Source organism: Culex pipiens, chromosome 2 (genome assembly GCF_016801865.2).
Source record: "Culex pipiens pallens isolate TS chromosome 2, TS_CPP_V2, whole genome shotgun sequence".
In the NCBI taxonomy this organism is placed as follows: domain Eukaryota; kingdom Metazoa; phylum Arthropoda; class Insecta; order Diptera; family Culicidae; genus Culex; species Culex pipiens.
The window spans coordinates 130515500-130537603 of record NC_068938.1 but is presented as its reverse complement, the minus strand read 5'-3'; the positions used below and the strand labels follow the sequence as shown (position 1 = coordinate 130537603).

General features: G+C 40.6%; 1 protein-coding gene across 1 annotated transcript; it reads left to right on the top strand.

Annotated features, from left to right (window-relative positions):
- The first annotated feature begins 1105 nt into the window (after positions 1-1105).
- Positions 1106-22091, top strand: LOC120415274 (protein CASC3). Its single transcript, XM_039576745.2, has 4 exons — positions 1106-1886; positions 15896-16557; positions 16626-19194; positions 21588-22091. Exons 1-4 carry the CDS (start codon positions 1734-1736, stop codon positions 21702-21704), a joined length of 3501 nt encoding a protein of 1166 aa, XP_039432679.1. The 5' UTR covers positions 1106-1733; the 3' UTR covers positions 21705-22091.
- The last annotated feature ends 13 nt before the right edge of the window (positions 22092-22104 follow it).

The window sequence follows — 22104 nt, the reverse complement described above, 5'->3', positions numbered from 1 at the left end:
GTAAAAAGTGACAGTTCGTCACTTTTTAGTTTGACTTTGACCAACCAACGGGGAACAAACTAGAAAGGTGTCAAACGAAAAAGTGTCCAACCACCGGGGGTTCAGTGTATTTGCTTTATTAATAATTAGTTTACTTTTCCAGACTTTGGCCAACTTCCAAACTTCTCCAGTACCCGATGACACGATTGTTTGTGGAACCTGGTAAGAGTTTATCTCGTTTATCTAGAAGAGTTGAAAACCTAACCTAACTTTGGTTTTTTTGTTAGTAGTCCGGCAAGGTTTTCTTGGAACGATATTCTCCATTGGTTCAGGTTCCAGAAACCGGCTTGGTGTGGCACTTTACGACGTCATCCCAGTTTAATGGTTTTCATGTTGTTTGCTGTCGGCATCGGGAGAACCCCAAAATTACGATGATTGCTAGGTGTAAGAACCGGCTATACACAAAACCGAATAAAAATATCAATTATTTTAGGTATATTTATTAGATCTTGTTTTCTTTTCAAAATTGATTAAAATCGTGTTTTTGGTTCTATAACTAACAAAAAAACCCTTACAACTTTTCGAAGTGCCATGGAAAACTTCATAGCATCTTCACAAAAAGTTTAACTCCATGTTGCATATTTGACAGCTCGATTTGACTCAAAAATGAACATCTTTTCCATATAGGCGTGTATTATGCTCATAGAGTTATCTACGTGCGCATGTATTGCGTGTACGTATACGAAAAAGATTGAGGTTAAATTTTGTACCAGCCAGCAAAACTAATGGCGTGCTAGTGTGCGTGAGGTCAGGCTTAGATAACTCTATAGAGTTATCTAAGCTCGATCTCACGCACACTAGCTTACCATTTGTTTTTGCTGGCGGGTACAAATTTTAACCTAGAAATGCATCGTGTACGTACACGCAATACATGCGCACGTAGATAACTCTATAAAAAAGTCTAGATTTCGAGTTTTCCGTGTTTTGCACGCTGCTCTAACGTCTGATTCAAACGATTGACATCCTCACCGTCTGATTAAAAAACGATTCCCCTTGCAACTGGCACCACTGCTGTCACTCCGTCCGCCCGATGACAGCCGCCCCACTTTTTACGCGTATTTTTCTTTTCGCGTGCACGCAAAGAGAGAGGAGGACACCAGGCCGATCGCGAACGAAACTCTCGGAACCGAATCGAACTTGGAATCGAAAACTTCACCCCGCAAAAGAAAGGCCCAAAAGGAAGAAACTCGCGGTGCGCGATCGTGTTTTTTTGCTGCTGCAGCCTTTCGAGAGTTCGATTGTCCATTTCACCTGGGTAATTTCCTGCATTTCGCCGTCGTGGCCAGTGCTGGTGGACGTTTCGTGCGAGGCCATTTCACTTGACTTTTTTTTTTCGTTCGTTCGTTTGCTTCGTCCGCGGAAGCAAAAGAGGGAAAGCACGATTCGGAGGAAAAAGTTGGTGAATTTTTTGACATTTTGTGCGTTGAACCAGTTTGGCAGAGACGGAGAGAGAGAGAGCGAGGAGGAAGGAAAAAGTGTCGCAAATTAGTGCCGTGTGGAAGAAGTGTCCGGGAATCGGGAAGTATCGTCCTTCACGGGAGGACCAGAGGGAAAAAGTTCCGCGTTAGTGCAATCTTTCCCAATCAGTCGTAATAGTCGCGCAAGAGGACGTTCCTCGCGAGGGAAGAAACGGCCCCAAAATTGGTGACCAGGACCGGGACGTCGCAACGGTGGCGGACGAGGCGAAGCCACTGATGACGACGGAGCAAAGTGCGGCGGACAAAATGTCAGAAAAACCCGCTGCCACCGCGGCCGCTGGATCGGCCCCAGCTGCTGCTGCTGCTGCACCTCCCCCGCCACAGCAGAAGCTGTCCGAGTCGGATGATTTCACCGAGGATTCGGCGGATGTGAGTAGAACAATTTCTCCAAATTGTGTTTCGGTTTCGGATTTGGTGATGGGAGTAAACGTAAACAAATGATGACCTTTTATTGGTTCCGGAGAGGGACTTGGGCAGCGCAGCATCAGCTATTGAAACTGATTAGGTGTTTGATAGAAGGCCAAGTGCAGTGGCTTTGCTGTGTTATCTCTAGCTTTATTGAATGATTCTCTTTGCCTAGAATTTTGATACTTACGTTTGGAAGTCTGCAAGGTACATGTAAATATTTGGAAATTATTCGATTGTATTGTGACTATTGTGAGATTCTGTAAATGTAATGAAAGTATGACTCAATGTTTTCACTATTTATTGCAAGAAATTATTATGATTTCTCTTGCAACTTTAAACAATCTTGATGATGATTTACAAAAAAATTGAGCTTGTATTCCTTAAAAAAAATCAAGAAAAGAAAACGTTTGTTGGATAAGCATTTTAAACAAATAAAATATAAATAACTATCTTAATCCTCCTATGTAGTTGATGCCTCCCTCACTTTTTACCATCAATGGGTAATATGAGTGGTTTGGATACATATTTCAGCTATTTTTTTTAGATCCAGAAAAATAAGTACACAGATTTACCTTAAGTGATCATAACTCGAGACAGGGTTGCCAGATCATCAATGTTGTGCACTCGTTGGAAAGGTCTCTCGATTACCTAACCAACGCTGGGTCGAATGATGGATCCGGACATTGTTTACGTACATTTAAGTGAGATCCGGCTTCATAAAAGTACATAAATATCACTTAAGTGGTCATAACTCAAGACAGGATTGCCAGATTTTTGATGTTTTGGACTTGTTGGAAAGGTTTTCCGATTACCTAACCAACGATGGATCGGATGATGGATCCGGACATGGTTTACATACATTTAATTGAGATCCGGCTTCAAAAAAGTACATAAATACCGTCATCTGGGGCGAATCGCGACTACAGTCTGAGTAGGGACTGCAGTTTTCTGAGCACTTAAAGCTTTTAAATTTGGAAACGGATGCACACATTTTGTTGGTCTGAGTCTGCTCTAATCGAAACCAATCAGAAAAATCAAAATATTGTGCTCCAACATGGTTAAAACTGCTGTCCCGATTCGCCCCAGTTGACGGTATCACTTAAGTGGCAGGGTGGCCACTCAAGTCGGGAAATCGGGAAAGTCGGGAAAAAGTCGGGAATTCGCCAAAATCCGCAAAAAAATCAGAAAAAAGTCTTGAATTTATGTTTTTTTGTCAAAAAGTCGGGAATTCTAAGAAAATTATTTTTTTGTTTCTTGAATAATTTTGTATTATTTTGTGCAATTTTCAAATTGAATTCACTAAATTCTGCTTTAGTAACTTACTTTAAATTTAAGGTTCTTTTCACTATTTCAATATATTTGAAATCCTTATTAATATTGGAGTCTTTGACACAGATCTTCACAATATTTTTTTTTTTGAATCATATGATCTCTATTAATTTTTGTTTATCAAACAAGAGGTAAACTGACTATGATCGCATAAATGTCCCATATGCATTTTCGTCACTTTTGAGTTTTTGATGCAGTTTGATTCAAAATCGTGTGCTCTTTCAAAAGAGCCTATAACATCCATTACTTTGTTCTAGAAATCGGGAGGAAATCCAGTTTTTTCGTGAAAACTTAACACGTAGCCTTATGTGTGGGACAAACTTGTTTAGCGTTTTTCTCAGCTTGCTGTTTTTGCATATGGGACATTTATGCGAACATGGGCAGTAAAGTTTATGAAAAACTAATATAAAAATAGAGCCTAATGGCCAGCTCAAAGTTATGATTCTATTTTGAATATTTGAAAACAGATTCAAACTTGAGTTTGGCAATGGTTTTTTTGGTAAATATTTGTAATTGTTTGACTAAATTCACTAAGTAATTTTAAATATGTTTTTTTTTTTTTTTTAAATGTTGCTCTTAAACTTTTTTGTGAGTCTTGGTAAATTACCTACTATACATAAAGCTTGATTTTCAGTTTTCGGACAACTGAAATATCAAATAAAATCCAAAATTGAAAAACTAAAAAATTGCAAAAAAATAATCCAAGAAATTTAGAGTTATTGCAAAACTGCTTTAAAAAAATTGTCTCTTCGAACATTTTGCCTAAAATAGGTGGGAAAACATAAAATCATATCAAACTGAATTTCCATTGAAAAAAAAAAACAGTTAAATACTGACCACTAGATAAATTAACATTGATTGAAAAAAACAATATCAAAAATTACAAAATTAAAAAGGGAACCTGGCAATTTTTTTTTTATGAATTCCTTGACATTTTTCTAAATCCTTTGAATGAATAATATCAGCAATTATGTTTTAATCATTCTTTGCAGGCCAAGGATTGATACCTAAGAGCATGCAATGGTATTGACCTTGTTGCGTGCTCTTCGGTTGACGTCCACGTAAGAACATCCTGGAAGGAGCGCAACTAACTACATCCGTAGTTCTGTTAGATCATCCGAATTATCTTGATCAGAACAGTATAGCTCTGGTTCCTTGCGAGTGTCCTATTTTCTTACCTCCACGTTGGCTTGGTTTTCATGATGACCTAGCTGGTGGCCTGTGGAAACGGATCGTAAACCTTTGACCACCGCTGGTCAGAGTCGAGACGGCTAAAAGAAAGGGGCGCGACAATGTGGGAAAGGGAAGTAATTTGTGATTGTAGACGGTATTGTTTTGATTCGCAGTATGTTGAGTCAACTGCTGTGGATGTACCTGAGCATCGCAGAACGGGGTTTCTCTTCTTTCCATTTCAGCTAACAGCTATCTTCTGTTTATTTTGTTTCACTGATTTTCTAAAACGGCTTCTGCTTACTATCCTCCGTTTGATTTCGATTTTACTTATTTGATTCTCTTATTTCTCAACGCTTTTCCACTCTATTTTACCAATTGATTCTGCTGTAACAAACTGTCTGCTTTCCCTTAATTTGGCAGCGATGTCAATTTTGTTTATCATGTGCCTTTTCTTTATTTATCTATTTGAATAATTTCTCATCTTCCCTGTAAATTGCCCTCAATACAATCTAAGCTTGTTTGTTACCTCTATTTATTAACTATTGTTAATTTCTTTATCTACTTCATAAATTACTATCTTTCTTTTACTATTGATTCTTTACATAGTATATTTCCTTCACTCTCCATTGTTTGGAAACTTCATCTTTTTCTTAAGCAAGTGAGGTTCGAGCCCTTACTCAATTTATGGAATGATTAAAGGATTAACACAAATATTACTATTGTACTTTTGGTAAACTTTTATAACATGCTTAGGACCAAAAATTGTAACAAAACACCGCGACAAAAGAAATAGCAACATATAAACACGACTCAACACTAGGAAAGATTTCAGGAGAAAACAATACACAGTAAAATAACAACTAGTTTTTGAATTCAAACTAAAAATAAAACAGTTTTTGCTTAGATGAAAGTTGATAGGCACACTTTAAATGGTTAGGCGCTTATACTTACATCAAACCCTACGTAATGTACCACCCCCGGCCGAGTTAAAATGCGTAACCGGAAAAGAAGGTGTGCATGCCTGGCACGAACACTCAAAGCGTGTTCTAGCGTGCTGCTCGTACTGACTCAGAGCAAGGGTGAGATGTAGGTGTAAGGGCAGTGCGTGTTCGTCGGGAACCTAGTGCATAAGATCGGTCAAGGCCCGTTCTTACACTGAAAATTGCGAATTGCGAATCTGGATGGAACACTTTTTTGTTTGAGTTTGAAAATTGTGCTATTTTTTCACTAAAATGCCAATAACTCCCTTTAGATTCAACCAATTGGGATGTTTCACCCTGCATTTTGTTTTCAAGCCCTTTCAGATGCATTTTGAATTATGAAATTAAATTGAATTTTGCCTTAGTTACAGCATTTTTAAGACTTTTGACGTTTTTGATCATTCAGACTTTATGTCCCGATTTGCCCCCTTCCCGTTGACCTAGAGTGCTCATCTTTGCCAGATGCTTGTTTTATATGTACAAACAACCCCTGAAAATTTCAGGCAGATTGGTGAGGTCCAAACGACGTCCCATACAAAGGGGTATGCCCTGTTCGTGGACTCTTAAAATCAAAAGTTTGGAAAATAGGGATTAAAATTTGAATCTCAGCTTTATTTTTTATTTATTTTTTTAGCCTTAACACGGCGGCAAAAGTTTTTCCGTACTTGTATTTGGCTCAAAAGATGCTTTTTCTGTATTTGGTAATTTAAAACATATCTCGGATTAGTTTTCAAAAAGCCGTAAGAGCCATTGGTAAACAAAGTTCTTTTTGCATCGGTATTCGACCTACTTACGAAAAACCAATATTAAAAATGCTTGAAATTGCTCATCTACACGTCCTTCAAGTGCCTCAAACAAAAAATAAATGAAATTTTGTTTCATTTTGGAGAAAACTCACCCGAGATATATAAAAAAATCTAAAATCTGAAAATGCGGGTTTTGGGAATTGAAGTTTTAGTTAAAAAGGATATTATAATAAGTTTTTTAGAATGTATTGCTTTAGTCCTAGTCAATACCTACAACTTTGCCGAAGCAACCAAATCGTTCAGAAAATCAGAAAATCAGAAAAAAAATGTATATTTATCTCAACCATCACACAAACATTTTGTTTTTGAGCTGCAGTTAAAGTAATTATTGAATTACCAAATACATCCTCACAACATCGATCCTGCTAATCCTCAGTCTTGTCGAACAAAACCAAAGTGAAAGGTTTTTTTTTTCTGCTCTCTTTTCGATCCACTGTATCTTTCTTCACGCCCCAACTGAGAGAGTGCGTTGGTGTTAACCTCACGGCAAGTCGCTTGTTGATGCTCCTGTTTGTTTCAAATTGAAGCAACTCGTCATCACGCAATATCGCGCAGATGAAATGAAACTAAACAAAAAGTGCACCCATCTCTGCTGCATCGAGCCTGTGGCAACAATTAGTAGCAGATATATTTTAAAGCAATAGCTATTATAGTTAGTAATCACCTTTTTTACCACTTTCGTGATCAACTTTTATTTTCAAACTAATACATTAGATTCGCTTGAACGAACTTTACGCCGGCTGGTGGTCCAGCAGTAATGAAATGAAGGAAGAAAGTAAGGCACAATAATTTGTGCAGTTTTCTATTTTGTTGAAATGTGAAGTTTAGTAAAGATTTCATCTTTAAATCAGTTGGCAAACGTTCGACAAGTTTTTGCAACATCTGCTGCATAATCTCATCTTGAGGAAATTTCCTCCACAAATAACGTAACGTTGAATGATGTATGCGTTTGCACCTTCATTCATCCGTTTTCTTGAAACAAAAATCTCACCTGCCCCACCGACTGCATAATAAGCATAGAAAATTACAAAAATCACGCGTTTGTGTCCAGCAGAAGCAGCAGCGAACGTGCATTGAACTCCAAAACCACCCAAAAGCGGACTTGACTTTGTACATTTTGGATCGCACTCGAAAAAAAAGTCCAATCCGTCACAACGACGCAACTCACAGAAGGAAGAGAAAGATGAGCGCCACCGCCTCGCGGAGCAAGGAGAAATTTTTGCTGCCAAGAGCCGGAGCGGAGCAGTTCGTGAATGAAATCCAATTAAAAGCTATTATTTATCGTGGGGCATTTTTACGCGATCGCCCCGCTCCATTGGTCATCATCCGTGAGTTATGTTTCTGAGCGGTGAATGGTGGTGGAATTGTTAGTTTTGTTTAAATTGTTCTAAATTTAGGAAATTTTTAACACCTCAATTCCCAAGCTCGAAAAAAGGGGGAATTTATATGTAAGTTTCCCCTCTTTTACTGCCGTTCTACGCATATTTGTCCCATGTCATTTTTGGTCGATTCTGACTTTTTGTCATTTTTAGGTTTAGTTTGACGTTTACTTTTCGAAAAACACATAAAATCTAGTACTTTGTTCGGAAACTCATCAAAAACAACAACAAGTCTGTTTGTCCAATCGTTGTACTTCTACGCATAATTGTCCCACCAAGTATTTTCTTCCACGAAATTATCAGTTTTTTAAATCATTGTGTCTTGTTTACCTATTGTATAGCAAGAGGATTACAAATAAGAGTGATAAACTGCTAACTGGCATGATTAGAGACTTATTGGGTGAATAGGGACACACGGGACAATTATGCGTAGAAACACAGAAAACGGTCGAAAAATTTCAATCGCATTTTTCTCAGTTGCACTTTTTTGAACATGGGACAATTATGCGTAGAACGGCAGTTTAGGCTTGGGAGTTAATGTGTTAAAAAATTACAATTTATATCAAATAAATAGACCTCTTAAAAATGTGTTTGTCGTACATTGAAAAGGGGCTTTTTATGAACCACATGATTTTTAACCCTCTCCCGCCCATGTGTTATACCCTGGGTGATGAAAAGAGCGTGATTTTCGAATGATCCCACTTTGATTACATCTACAAAGTAGGAGGCTGTTCAGGCACAATGCATGACTTTTTTCTTACGGCTATAGCTTATAGGACCTCTTAAAAAAAATCTAGATTTGAACCTTGAACAAAAACCAGCTCCTGTGAAAAAAAATCGCGGCTTGCTTACTAAAAAAACAATACAAGTTATTGAACTGACGGTTTGAATATCTCCCTTATTTTTAAAGAAAATGAGTATTTGTGAGATTTGCAACGCAAAGATTTTTATAATTTCTATTTATACTTTATACTTTATAAACATTATCTTCAAGAAGGAAGAAAAAATCAATCAAAAATCATTAAAAAAAACATCAGAGTTGTAACACGAAAAAGTTACTAATTTAAATTTATTTATTTAGCAAATAGAATAATAGTATAAATTCAACGCTTTCCACGCTTGCGGTGTGCCTTCCTAGCTCCCGGCTTCGACTGACGAGTCTTTACACGTCCCACGAAGACCAGCCCCGGCGTTGGATGATGAAGATCGTTGTTGTGGTGACCTTTAGCAGCCTCGTTACAGAATATAAATTTTTGCAATGCCGTCGTGAAACTAATTACTTTTCCTGTCATTCTCGTTCGACTAAAGAGCCTACTTTTCTTTACCAAAAACTAACTTAATCCACCCATGTGGTTGATGCCTTCCTCATTTTTTACCAACAATGGGTAATATGAGTGGTTTAGACACATACTTCAGCTATTTTTTTAGATCTAGAAAAATAAGTACACAGATATAACTTAAGTGGTAATAACTCGATGCAGGGTTGCCAGTTCTTCAATGTTTTGGAATCGTTGGAAAGTTTTTTTGATTACATAATCAACGGTGAGTCGGATTATGGATCCGGACATCGTTTACATACAATTAAGTGAGATCCGGCTTCAAAAAAAGTACATAAATATCACTTATGTGGTCATAGCTCGAGACAGGGTTGCCAGATCTTCAATGTTGTGGACTCGTTGAAAAGGTCTCTCGATCACCTAACCAACAATGGGTTGGATGATGGATCCGGACATCGTTTACATACAATTAAGTGAGATCCGGATATATGTGAAAACACATTTTTATACATAACTTTTGAACTAGTTATCGAAACTTTAAACAATTCAATAGCGATGTATGGGACCCTAAACCAAGTCGAATGCCACTGGTTTGGTCAAAATCGGTCCAGCCAGTGCTGAGAAAACTCGGTGAAAATTTTGGTCACATACATACATACACACACACATACACACACAGACATTTGTTCAGTTTTCGATTCTGAGTCGATATGTATACATGAAGGTGGGTCTTTGAGCTTTTAATAGAAAGTTCATTTTTAGAGCAGGATTATAGCCTTACCTCAGTGAGGAAGGCAAAAATGACAGAATCGCATAGTAACACTTTTCAAAATAAATGTTGAAGAGTTCTACTTTTCAGCAATGAAATGGATGCTGAAAAGTTGAACTTTTCAGCACTTTTTTCGAAAAGTAATACATTAAAAAAATATTTAAACGGTTAGTTGACAAAATACATGAACATTTGACTTATCATTCCACTCAAAGGGTGTTTTTTAGAATTGCAAAAAAGTGTTGTATGAAATAGAGCTGGGACTTCGGATATCCGGATAATTTACCTTTTTTTTTCTATATAAAATCAGATATCATCATTTGAATCAAACCAAATCAAAAAAAATGTACGAAAAAATCGTATCAGAACGTAAAATTATTTTAAAATAAATATTTGAGGACTTCAAAATAGATTTAAGAATAAAAATGTAACGGATCAGATAGTTTTCAGATATTAGTATTCGACCATAAATCATGTGATACAAAATTAAAGGTCTTTTGAATACCTGTAAAATTATTTTGTTTCGTCTTAATGTCACCCCACAGTCGTGAGACAAAGCTGGCATGTATGAGTTAGTTCATTTTCTAATAGAATTATCAATGCTGCAAGTTATCCGGATATCCGAAGTCCCAGCTCTAGTATGGAACTCGTATCAAAAAGTTGTTTTTTCAGCACTCGTCGTGAATATAAGACTCGTGAGCAATTCTCTGAGATTTCGGTCATTCGATTTTTTTTGTATTTTTTAATCCGGCTGAAACTTTTTTGGTGCCTTCGGTATGCCCAAAGAAGCCATTTTGCATCATTAGTTTGTCCATATAATTTTCCATACAAATTTGGCAGCTGTCCATACAAAAATGATATGTGAAAATTCAAAAATCTGTATCTTTTGAAGGAATTTTTGGATCGATTTGGTGTCTTCGGCAAAGTTGTAGGTATGGATATGGACTACACTGAAAAAAAATGATACACGGTAAAAAAAATTTTAGAGGTTTTTTATTTAGCTTTTTGACACAAAAACTTGATTTGCAAAAAAACACTATTTTTATTTTTTTTTATTTTTTGATATGTTTTAGAGGACATAACATGCCAACTTTTCAGAAATTTCCAGAATGGGCAAAAAATCTTTGACCGAGTTATGAATTTTTGAATCAATACAGATTTTTTCAAAAAATCGAAATATTGGTCGCAAAAATTTTTCAACTTCATTTTTCGATGTAAAATTGAATTTGCAATCAAAAAGTACTTTTGTGAAATTTTGATAAAGTGCACCGTTTTCAAGTTATAACCATTTTTAGGTAACTTTTTTGAAAATAGTCGCAGTTTTTCATTTTTTTAAATTAGTGCCCATGTTTGCCCACTTTTGAAAAAAATATTTTTGAAAAGCTGAGAAAATTCTCTATATTTTGATTTATTGAACTTTGTTGATACGACCTTTAGTTGCTGAGATAGTGCCATGCAAAGGTTAAAAAACAGGAAAATTGATGTTTTCAAAGTCTTACCCAAACAACCCACCATTTTCTAATGTCGATATCTCAGCAACTATAAATCCGATTCACAATGTTAAAATATGAAACATTCGTAAAATTTTCCGATCTCTTCGAAAAAAATATTTTCAAAAATTTAAAACCAAGACTAACATTTCAAATGGGCGTAATATTGAATTTTTGGCCCGTTTGAAATGTTAGTCTTGATTTTAAATTTTTGAAATATTTTTTTTCGAAAAGATCGGAAAATTTTACGAATGTTTCATATTTTAACATTGTGAATCGGATTTATAGTTGCTGAGATATCGACATTAGAAAATGGTGGGTTGTTTGGGTAAGACTTAGAAAACATCAATTTTCCTGTTTTTTAACCTTTGCATGGCAATATCTCAGCAACTATGGGTCGTATCAACAAAGTTCAAAAAAGCAAAATATAGAGAATTTTCTCAGCTATTCAAAAATATTTTTTTCAAAAGTGGGCAAACATGGGCACTAATTAAAAAAAACGAAAAACTGCGACTATTTTCAAAAAAGTTACCTAAAAATGGTTATAACTTGAAAACGGTGCACTTTATCAAAATTTCACTAAAGTACTTTTTGATTGCAAATTCAATTTTACATCGAAAAATGAAGTTGAAAAATTTTTGCGACCAATATTTCGATTTTTTGAAAAAATCTGTATTGATTCAAAAATTCATAACTCGGTCAAAGATTTTTTGCCCATTCTGGAAATTTCTGAAAAGTTGGCATTTTATGTCCTCTAAAACATATCAAAAAATTAAAAAAAATAAAAATAGTGTTTTTTTGCAAATCAAGTTTTTGTGACAAAAAGCTAAATAAAAAATCACCAAATTTTTTTTTATTGCGCATTTTGCACTTTACTAGAGTCTTGCGCAATTATTTTCATCACAGTATTTTTTCATCACAGTGATTTTTCTTCACAGTGATGACGAGGATATCCGTTGCTATGGCAGGCTGTTTATTTATTTACTTTTGGAAGTTCAAAAACGAATGGCTCGTCCAGCCCAAAGAAAGTGTTTCGGATCGGCTCGGTGATTGTTCCGGCTGTGGAATCGGTGCCGAGATGCAGCGATGTTGCGCCGACAACTTGGCTTACGGTGGAGCTTTTCTTGTTGCCGGACGAGTGATGGACAACCAGCGGGTGTTGCAGGCTACGTAGTGAACAGGCGTCTTCACAACTTGTTGCATTGGAATCCCCAACATCTGCTGATCCGGTGTTGCTAAGAGGGATCCTTCATGGCGCTGCAGGCCAGTAGTTATCGTCCTCTACAGTCCTCATATGGGTAGGCGACAGACGGTGGCGGTTTTTGCAATCCGAGATGGACGGATGCTCGGAGTTGCGTCGTTGGAGAGGGCGATTTGTTACCATTCGGTACCCTGGAGCTTGTCTGATCTACCAATGCCATTAAGGGCATGTAATATTTTCTAATAAAGTCTTTCGAAAAAAACTGTTTTTACTGAAAAAGGCCTTTTTCGTCTAAAACGTACTGGTTTTTAGCCAGAACTCACTTAAATTCACAGCTAATTCATGACCTCGGGTCGTGAGAATAATGGTATCGTTTTCGGGATCAGTGAAGCTTGGAATGGCCGATAGAATTATGCCCTCAAGCTCATTAAGAAAAAAAAAACCCGTCAAAAAAACCCAAAAGTGTCAATTACGGGAATCGAACAAGGAACCTTTTACAGTCCATCTTAATGACTTAACTGCCTCGGCTACCACAGCTTGGTGACTAGATTTGGTCAGAAGTTGATGCATTACGTTTGTTTAGTGTTGATGGTGTGATGGAAAATCAGTTTGCCAACTGTGATGAAAATTATCCCGCAGCACTCTACTGAGGTGCAAAGTGCGCAAAGTTGACAGTTCTCAGTCCTGCAAAGCAGTGTGATGAAAAAATCTAGGCCTAGCACGATTGACACAAAACTCTAGGAATTGCTGCAAGGCGCAATACCGTGTATTATTTTTTTTCAGTGTAGTCCATATCCATACCTACAACTTTGCCGAAGACACCAAATCGATCAAAAAATTCCTTCAAAAGATACAGATTTTTGAATTTTCACATATCATTTTTGTATGGACAGCTGCCAAATTTGTATGGAAAATTATATGGACAAACTAATGATGCAAAATGGCTTCTTTGGGCATACCGAAGGCACCAAAAAAGTTTCAGCCGGATTAAAAAATACAAAAATTAAAATTAAAGAAAAAAGACCGATTCCGTAGAGAACTGCTCTCGTGAAAAAATCTTCTTTTTGCAACTTGTTGAATAAACTACTATTTGGATTTTTTTTTATTTGCCTAAATAAACTTTGTTTGCAAAAAAGTACAACTTGCTTCAACAAATTCCTCAGCTTTGATCTGAAATTCAAAAATATTTTTTTAAATGTTTTTTTTTTTAATGTGGGTTCGGTAGGAAGTTTTAAAGATCAACTTTTGTCGTTTTTTATTATTATTGTTTGTTTAAGTGAAAAATGAACTGGACAATTTTCTTTATTAAATTTTTCACGAAGATAGGAGTGATGTCCACGCTGAAAGCAAATCTTAATCATTTTTTACGTAAAAGAGCCAAAATATAAACAACCGGTAGGTCACCTGGCCCGGATACTCCCCTTGATCCCATTACCTTAAAAGTAACTTTGTTTTATGGACGCTCCTTTAGATTTTGTCCAAGGTTTTTTTGTTTTTTATAAGGTGTACTTCTAGAGTTATTTTCGAGAAGGTCCTATAATCATATAAAACACAATAGCTTATAGGACCTTTTCGAAAAATAACTCCAGATTTATACTACAAATTTTATGTCAGAAAATTTCAAAGCTCTAGCTATTATATAGCAAAAGTTATGGCGAATTTAATTTTCAAAAAAGCCAAAAGGACGACCTCAATACTGTAGGAAGCTTAAGAAGTTCAATGTTTGAATGATTTTATAGCCTTTCCTGAATGTTGCTGTTCATTTAAAAAACGTGACTTTAACCTTAACATTCCAACTCCCAAGGCTCCAAAAAAGTTGGAACGGTAACTTTAACTCGCTTGTACTCGGGCATAACTCAACCAATCGGGACAATTATTTTTTTTTCCAGGGATTTGTTAGGATGTCTAGATGATTCTAGAACTTTGCAGAACTCGATTTGATTAAATCTGTAATTTTTGCAATCGAAAACATCGTTACAATTTTTTTTCGAGCGTAAAAAAATTTTTGCCATAAATTCCGCGGAGGCAGTCGTTTTAAAAAAGGTGGACGATGTTTTTGAACGCAAAAATTACAGATTCGTTCAAATCAAGTTCTGCTAAATTTTAGGATCATCTGGACATTCTTACAAATCACCAGAAACAGGAATCGTCCCGATTGGTAGAGTTATGCCCGAGAACCAGCGAGTTAAAGTTACCGTTCCATCTTTTTTTGAAGGCTTTGGGCGTCCATGTAAGTTGGAAATGCGTTCCAGCGTTAATAGCCGAGATAATAGCTCTACCAAAATCAAATGGTAGACTACCTCAAAGTAGTCTTTTTCGAAAGTTATTTTGTAACTTTTTTCCTTCAGTAGATTTACTCGATTCCTTAAGCACTCTGTTCCCAACTTTGAATTAATCAGCTGTTAACAGGTAGTTGACAGGTATATCAGCTTAGGATAGTAAATTCACACATGAAATGCCTAAACAACAAAATTAATGGAATGAAACAACCTTAAAGTAGTGTTCGTTTTTTCAGTGAAACAGTTCATCCCATTCAGTGGCTTAAATTGGCAAAGTGAGATAGTCTCTTTTTCATCAAATTTTGGTGGCCGATACGGCAAAGGCGCTGATTGGGTATGTCAAAGGTCTTTGGTTTGATTTTAACCATCGGCACTTTTTTGTCAGGTGGACTTCAGAAAATGAATCCATGAGCGTGATGCATAAAATTACATAAGTCAGTTTCATGCCCCCTAAAATTAAACTATTCTGAAGATAGCTAACAAAAATAAGAACAATAAATATTCCGGAAACCTCAATTCGGGAAGAAACATTCCGGAAAATGTTCATTCCGGGAAAAGGAATAGCGGATATTGTTATAGAATTGAACTAACAACTATTTTTTTTATATCTAAAAACGAAAAATTGATTAGCGATTTATCGTAGAGAATTTCTAATTTTGATTTGAAAAAAGTGAGAAATGTTTCAATGGCACTAGATTGATTAGGCTACTGTGTCTTGAACACTTGCTGCTCGGATTAAGTGCAAATTTACTTCCGCCGGGAAATAATAAAGCGTGAAAATTCCTAAATTTCCAATTTCAATTTGTTTGATAATTTTCAAAGTTTATCGATCTAAACAATCAGGATTACTTATTTTCGCTTAGAGCGTATATTTTAACATTAGTTTAGACTTCACCATCGTGTTTCTGAGAAAACTTTACATATAAATCACTTTTTATCTTAATGTTTTCCTTTTAGTTTACGAGATATTGAATTTTGAAGATTAGAGTTTAATAATATCCTAAAAAATGTCATTTGCGCAGCACACACTAAAACAAATTAAAAATTTAAAAGAGGACTGCGTAAATCGATTACGTCCTTTTTTCTTAAAATTGAGTTCTCCTGGATCAACTTTCTACGATTGTCAATCCGAGATATCGCAGGTTGAAAACTGAGGGGCATAATAGGGCGGTCCGGGATTTTTGATTTTTTTAATGGTATACATTTTTTTTTAGTTGAACAACATTCAATTCTTTCAAATTATTTCCAAGCCTAAAACCATTTTTTTCCTTCTCTCCACCTTCACAGAACACCGCAGACGCCGCCCGCGAGGACACATCGCAGCAGAGCGGCCTCGCGACGGTCGAGTCCGAGTACGACACGGCTTCGGACTCGCCGTCGGACGGCGAAGAAGAGTACGACGAACAGGACGAGGAAAGCGGCGAAAGTGGTGAGAGTGGTGACGAGGAGGAGGAAGAAGAGGAAGAACTGGGCTCGGAGACCGACGGCGGTGGTTCGGACGACGACGTGATCGAGGTGTTGGACTACGAACGGCAGAGCGGCGATGGCCAGGAGCAGGAAGCGGACGCCAAGAAGAAGGTCGACGACGACGAAGATCGGAGCAATCCGCAGTACATTCCGAAGAAGGGCACGTTTTACGAGCACGACGACCGGACGCTGGAGGACGAGGAGGACGGGAAGGAGTTGGACGATGAGAACGCCAAGAATGATGATGCGTCGGTGGGAGGGGGTGGGGGTGGCGGCAGTGGAGATGGACGGAAGGGAGTGGAGAAGTCGATGGCTTCGAAGACGATGAAGAAGTGGCAAGCGTCGGCGGATCGTTGGACGCACGATCGGTTCGATGAGAGCGAGCAGGCTCCGAAGTCGCGGGCGGAACTGGTCTCGGCGTACGGGTACGACATCCGGAGCGAGGATGGGCCGCCGAGGGCGCGCAGGAGAAGGCGCTATGCGTGAGTATTTTTTTGGGTGGAGGTTATTGATGTTACGTTTGATTATTCAACTTAAAATTCCTTTTCAGCCGCGGTCCCAACAAGTACACCCGCAACTGGGAGGATGAGGACGCGTACTCCAAGTCAAACAACGTGAACGAGCACACGCGCCCGCGCAAGTCTCTTCCGCGGCCGGAGGAATTCCCCGAGCTGGGCGGTGGCGTCGGCGGCATGAACAACAGCAGCAACAACAACAGCCTCAACAGCAGTGGCAGCGTTGGCAAGTCCCGCTCGAGCCAGAACATGCGCCGTGCCAGTCGGCAGTCCCGGTCGTCGATCGATGAGCGATTGGATGAGCGGACCGGTGGAGGTCGTCCGAGGCCGCCGGCTGAGCGGCGTCGGGTTGATCACGATCGTGGTGGCATGGAGAGAGATCGTGGAGAGCGGTATGATCAACAGAGGGGAGGTCCTGATAGGAATTGGGATCGGGAGAGGGAGTACGATCAACAGGTGCAGCAGCACGATGGTCAGTATCGGGATGGTCGTAACGACGGAGGTCGGTATAGTGCGGACAGGATGGCGAACAACAATAATAGCTATCACAACAAGGAGAACAAGCTGTTGAACCAGAGGAGTAGCAAGGAGAAGGATCGCCGAGGAAGTGACTACAAGGTGATCACGTCGCTGCAGTTCAAGAACCAGACCAGGAACAAGACCAACGAGGGTGGTTTGCCGATGGCTGGTCCGGGAGGTGTGGCCGGAGGCCAGGTCGTGCACAGCAACAGCGGAGGAGCGCTGTCCGGAAGTAGTCAGAGCAACAAGATGAACAACGCAATGGTTCCACCAGTGGGTGGAGTTCCGGAGCGAATGTTGGACCAGCGACCGGTTCAGCAGCATCACTATCCGAACCAGCAGCAGCAGCAAGCTCAGTTGATTCCACAGCAGCCTCCGCCGCAACTTCCCCAGCAGCAGGCCCCGATCCAGCAGGCTCAACCGCAGCCGCAGCAGATCCAACAGCAGCAGCTTCATCAACAGCAGTCGTCCTACGACGATCACTACGATTCGTACGGAGATTCGAAGATGCCGAAGGATGCCAAGTTCCCGTACAATCCACCCGCGAACGCCACCATCCAGTCGGTCGAAATTGGTCAAACGGACATTCCCAAGTACCCGCCGCCGCAGTCGCAGGCGCAACGCCCCAGCAAAGATCGCCAACAGCCGCTTCCGGCTGGTCTGCCGGCGACCAGCAACGTAGCGGCGCTCAACGCCCGATCTCAAATTTCACCCCGCCAGATCGTTGCGACGCCGCAGCAACAACAGCAATACCAGCTTCAGCAGGCTCAATACCAGCAGCAACAGCTGCACGGGCCACCCGCAGGTCAGACGCCTACGCAGGTTCCGCCCCCGCAGCTGACACAGCAGCAGGCGCAGCCTCCTCCGGCACAGCTGCATCACATGGGCGCGGTCAATCCGCAACAGCAGCAGCAGATGCTCGCCGCTCAGGACAGCAGTTCACGGTCATCGAAGCGGTACTCCAACCTGCGACAACGGTCAACCCTGGACCAACCTCCAAACGTTGTGGCCGTTCCATCGCCACTTCACGAACAGCAACAGCAGCAATTGCTTCACCAACAACAGCAACAGCAGCTGCTTCTCCAGCAAGAACTTCACAACCAGCAGCAGAAGCTGGTCACCTCACAAGCCCCCAAGCCGGGCGTTTACCCACAGCAGCCAACCTTGCCACTGAACCTGCCCAACGAATATCTGAGCCAACCGGCGGCCACGAGCAAACCGCAACCAACGAGCCAAGCGCCGCCAGTTCAGTACCAGCACCCGGCAGCGGCAGCCGCAGCTTACTACAACCCCAACACACCTGCCGCGACCGACTTCGGCACCCCCAACGCACCGGTCCCGCAACCGCCAACGGTCGTGAACCAACAAGCACCCAACCCACTTCTCAGCGCGCCCCAATATCCGCAATACTCACAACCCAGCAATCAGTACATCCAGGCCCCGCCCCCTGCCGCGTACATCCCGCAAACAACGGCCGCCCCTCAACCAACCCCGCAACCAGCAACCGCAGCACCCCCTCCCCAAATCCTGAACTACGTCCCAACCATCAACCCAACACCCCCCGCCCAATACCCGGCCGCTCCTTACACCTACACCCAAACCGCGTACAACCCCGTCGTCCCCGTCCCGCAACCCGTTGCCCCGGCCCCGGTCGTCCCCATCAACCCATCGCCCTCCGCCGCCACGGCAGCTCTCTACCAATCCAGCGGCGGCATCACCTACTACGCGCCCCAATCCCAAACGCAAGCCCCACGACCACTCCCGTCCCAGCGCCGTCCAACGGCGGCCATCCCCATCCTGGCGCCGCCCGATCGCAAAACGAAAAACAACCGCGCGGACAGCGCCGGCGCAACCGGCCCAGGAGGCTCCTCCAACGATGGCGACGAGTCGCAGCAGCAACCCGGCAATAACGCCGCCGACAACATCGACCACATCCTGGACAACATGTTTGTGCAGCGAGCGCCGTACCAGCCGCCGACGGCGGTGACGAGTGCCGCGCGGAAGAGTCCCTCGCCCGGAGCGGACAAGGACGGCGGCAAGGACGGGGATAAGGAAGCGGTCGACAAGATGGGCGAGTCGGTGAAGGTGAGTTGGATTTGCTGATTGGAATGCTTCTTTTTGTTAAGTTTACTCGGGAAGGCATTTCCCACTCACGGACGTCACAGTCGAGTAGCCTCGAGGAGATGTCTTCCAATACTGCGGAAGTTGCTTAACTGATCGAATATTTATCATGAAAAGATCGCTGTGGTTGTGAACTTAAGATTGGCGTCAATAAAACAATTCCTCAATGCCTTTTTTAAAATGTTGACAGGCTTGCTTTTGAATCCTTCTACTCTTCGAGTTGCCTACTATCAATTCTGTACTATGAATTTAAGGAGGCGCTTTTTCAAGTTACATTAAATTCTTGTCGGTGATGACTCATGTTTCTTTTGCCTTGAATTCTCGGATGCTATTTGCGTAGTTTGGGCATACATTAATTTAAGATAACTCTTTTGTGGGAAATCCTCGTTTGTGTGATGCAAGCCACCTTAACAAGCGAGTGATTGAGATGACTTGATATTCAGGTGTTGACTGGTAACTTGTCTTTTCAAATTCTGAGAGATCATCACTGCTCTAACAAATGAAACAAATGAAGTAATAGATCGGTTTCGGTTCGATTCTTTACGCAGAAAGAGGCATTAGCCAAAGATGCAAGCAGTTTTATTCACTGCTCATTTCACAATTACTGTTACAAAGCATGTCAAGAATGGCGTCAGTTGACGTTTGCTTGATAGGGCGATATAAGCTTGAATCTAGTTTTGCCTCGGCAACGGCTTATTACATTGTTTCATAACTCTATCGAATACATTAATTTGTGCTAAGGAAGGAATTTACCAGCAAACAGCATTTCCCAATCACGGACTTCCAAACCGCGAATCTCTCATCTTAGCGCGGTTTTCGTCTATGAAGAAGTCCTATGATTGCTTTGATGTTTTATTAAACAAAAAAATACCACAATCTGGCAACGCGTGAACGCATTTTGCACTTACTTTCCATTCAACGCCGGTTTCCGTCAAGATCTTGGCCGTAAAACCACATGCAACTCGTCGAAAACAAGCGACACAACTTGACTGAGGCACCGATTTTCCATTATTTGTTCGGATTGGGACAATACTTGAACTTGTTACAGCACGCTTCGAGAAAAAACTAAAAATGGTGACAATCAAATAGACTGGCAGAGCAAACGTCAATAAAGCTCAGCAATCAATCTATACGAGTTTGACACCACTTGATCCGCGGAATTGACCTATTAGAAAGTAAAAAAATGCGAACTAGGAGAGACGAAAAAACGCGGAGCGAAACATTCAAAAAACCGATCCCGATCAAGGCTTGGTATGATCCATATGAACATGACAATTTGTATTACAAAGTTGACTTGGAATCTTTTAAACCCTTTCCTAAAAATCGGTTGAAAACTGACGTCGTCATAATTTGGCACCGAAATAGTTTAACTCTCTACCATGTTACATAATGTCAACAACATAAACTTTAACGACGACAGACGGTTCACAGTACGCGTTTCAAAAGTGATAACCGTCCTGCGCTTCGAGTAAACGGGTTCTGCATTTCCCACTCACGGACTTAACACCGAAGTCCTCTCGTCGAGATGGCTTGCAATTTTGCGAATTTCTTGTTTCCTCTTTCGACTGTCAAGTTCTCCTTAGATGTCTGCCCTCCTAAGATTTTCGATCGTTGAATATTTTCAAATTATCATCCGAACCTTCGACAGAGTGCGATCAATCAGCTATTTTTGGGACACAGCCGAAGTAGCACTTTACCGCGTATTTAGTGAGGTTGACGTGCAGTTATGTGTGTGTCTATGTTAGAAAGGGGGAAGGGCTCATCAATTTACTTCTGGAGACTCTGCAAGAACATCCAGTGAAATCTGGCAGCGCTAGTCAACGACAGGTTGCTATGATCTACCCTGTTCTGTTGGCACGCAATGGCAACCATTTCTGACAGCACACGGTCTTGTGATTCAGCAACACAGTTTAGTAGGCTTTCAGTATCATTTTGAAGAATCGTAGCATAAATAGTAGCCATTGGCAATCAGAAAATGTCTCACGACGCAGCTCCTGGAGAGATAAACACAAAAAGAACATTAATGAGCTTTTGGAGCAGAATTATCTTCGTCGCCATCATCCATGGCCACCTTAGACGTTTCTTCTGCGAAAGAGCTTTTTTTTCATAAGCTTCAATCGCGGAGCAATAGCGATGGCTACTACTACACCAAGGAAGCTTTATCAAAGAAGTTGAAGGGAAAGACGACACGAGGGAGGGATCGGAAATTTTGCTGACAGTTTTGATCGAATTCGGCTAAGTGTAAGCCGAAGTGTGATTGTTACGTCTGGAGATGGGAAGTCCATTCAAGCCTTATAATTTTCAGTTTAGAGTATAATTAACAAAAAAGTACTAACAAATTTCCCACCCCTTTCCAGAATCTCACCATCCAGGAGGAGAACCGTCCGGCGTTGGACGCCCTGGCCGCCGCCGGAGGCGCCGAAAAGCTAGACCTCGCCGCAACCACCCCGTCCGTGGATCCGACGGCCGGTTGACGCTTCCCGCTGGGATCCTCATCCAGTGGGCTGGTCTGAAGGGCGCGCGCGCGTCGTCATCATATCCTGCATGTGCACGCGCACTCTGCTTGTTTGAACCGTGTGTCCCCGATGTTAGAAGTATATATTCTCTCCCTCCCAGTTTTCCAGCTCTGACGCACGTGTACGCAGTTTGACAAACACATACACACACCTACACACTATGATTGTTATTACTCTATATGCCGTTTTATCTTTAACAATAGTCGCAATGAATTCGCAAAAAACAAGGGTTTTGGGAAATTTTGAAATTCAGAATTTGGCATTGAATGTGATTTTTGAAAAGAACTTGTACTTTGAGAAATAAAGTATGCCAATTGAACTAAACCGTCGTACTTGAGTAGCAAACAGGACAAGTTTT

Bases quoted from the DNA above. Each gene is read 5' to 3' on its own strand.
- LOC120415274 (XM_039576745.2), top strand. From the start codon at position 1,734: ATGACGACGGAGCAAAGTGCGGCGGACAAAATGTCAGAAAAACCCGCT. The intron at 16,558-16,625 runs GTGAGTATTTTT...ATTCCTTTTCAG, and splicing joins CGCAGGAGAAGGCGCTATGC to CCGCGGTCCCAACAAGTACA. The intron at 19,195-21,587 runs GTGAGTTGGATT...ACCCCTTTCCAG, and splicing joins AGATGGGCGAGTCGGTGAAG to AATCTCACCATCCAGGAGGA.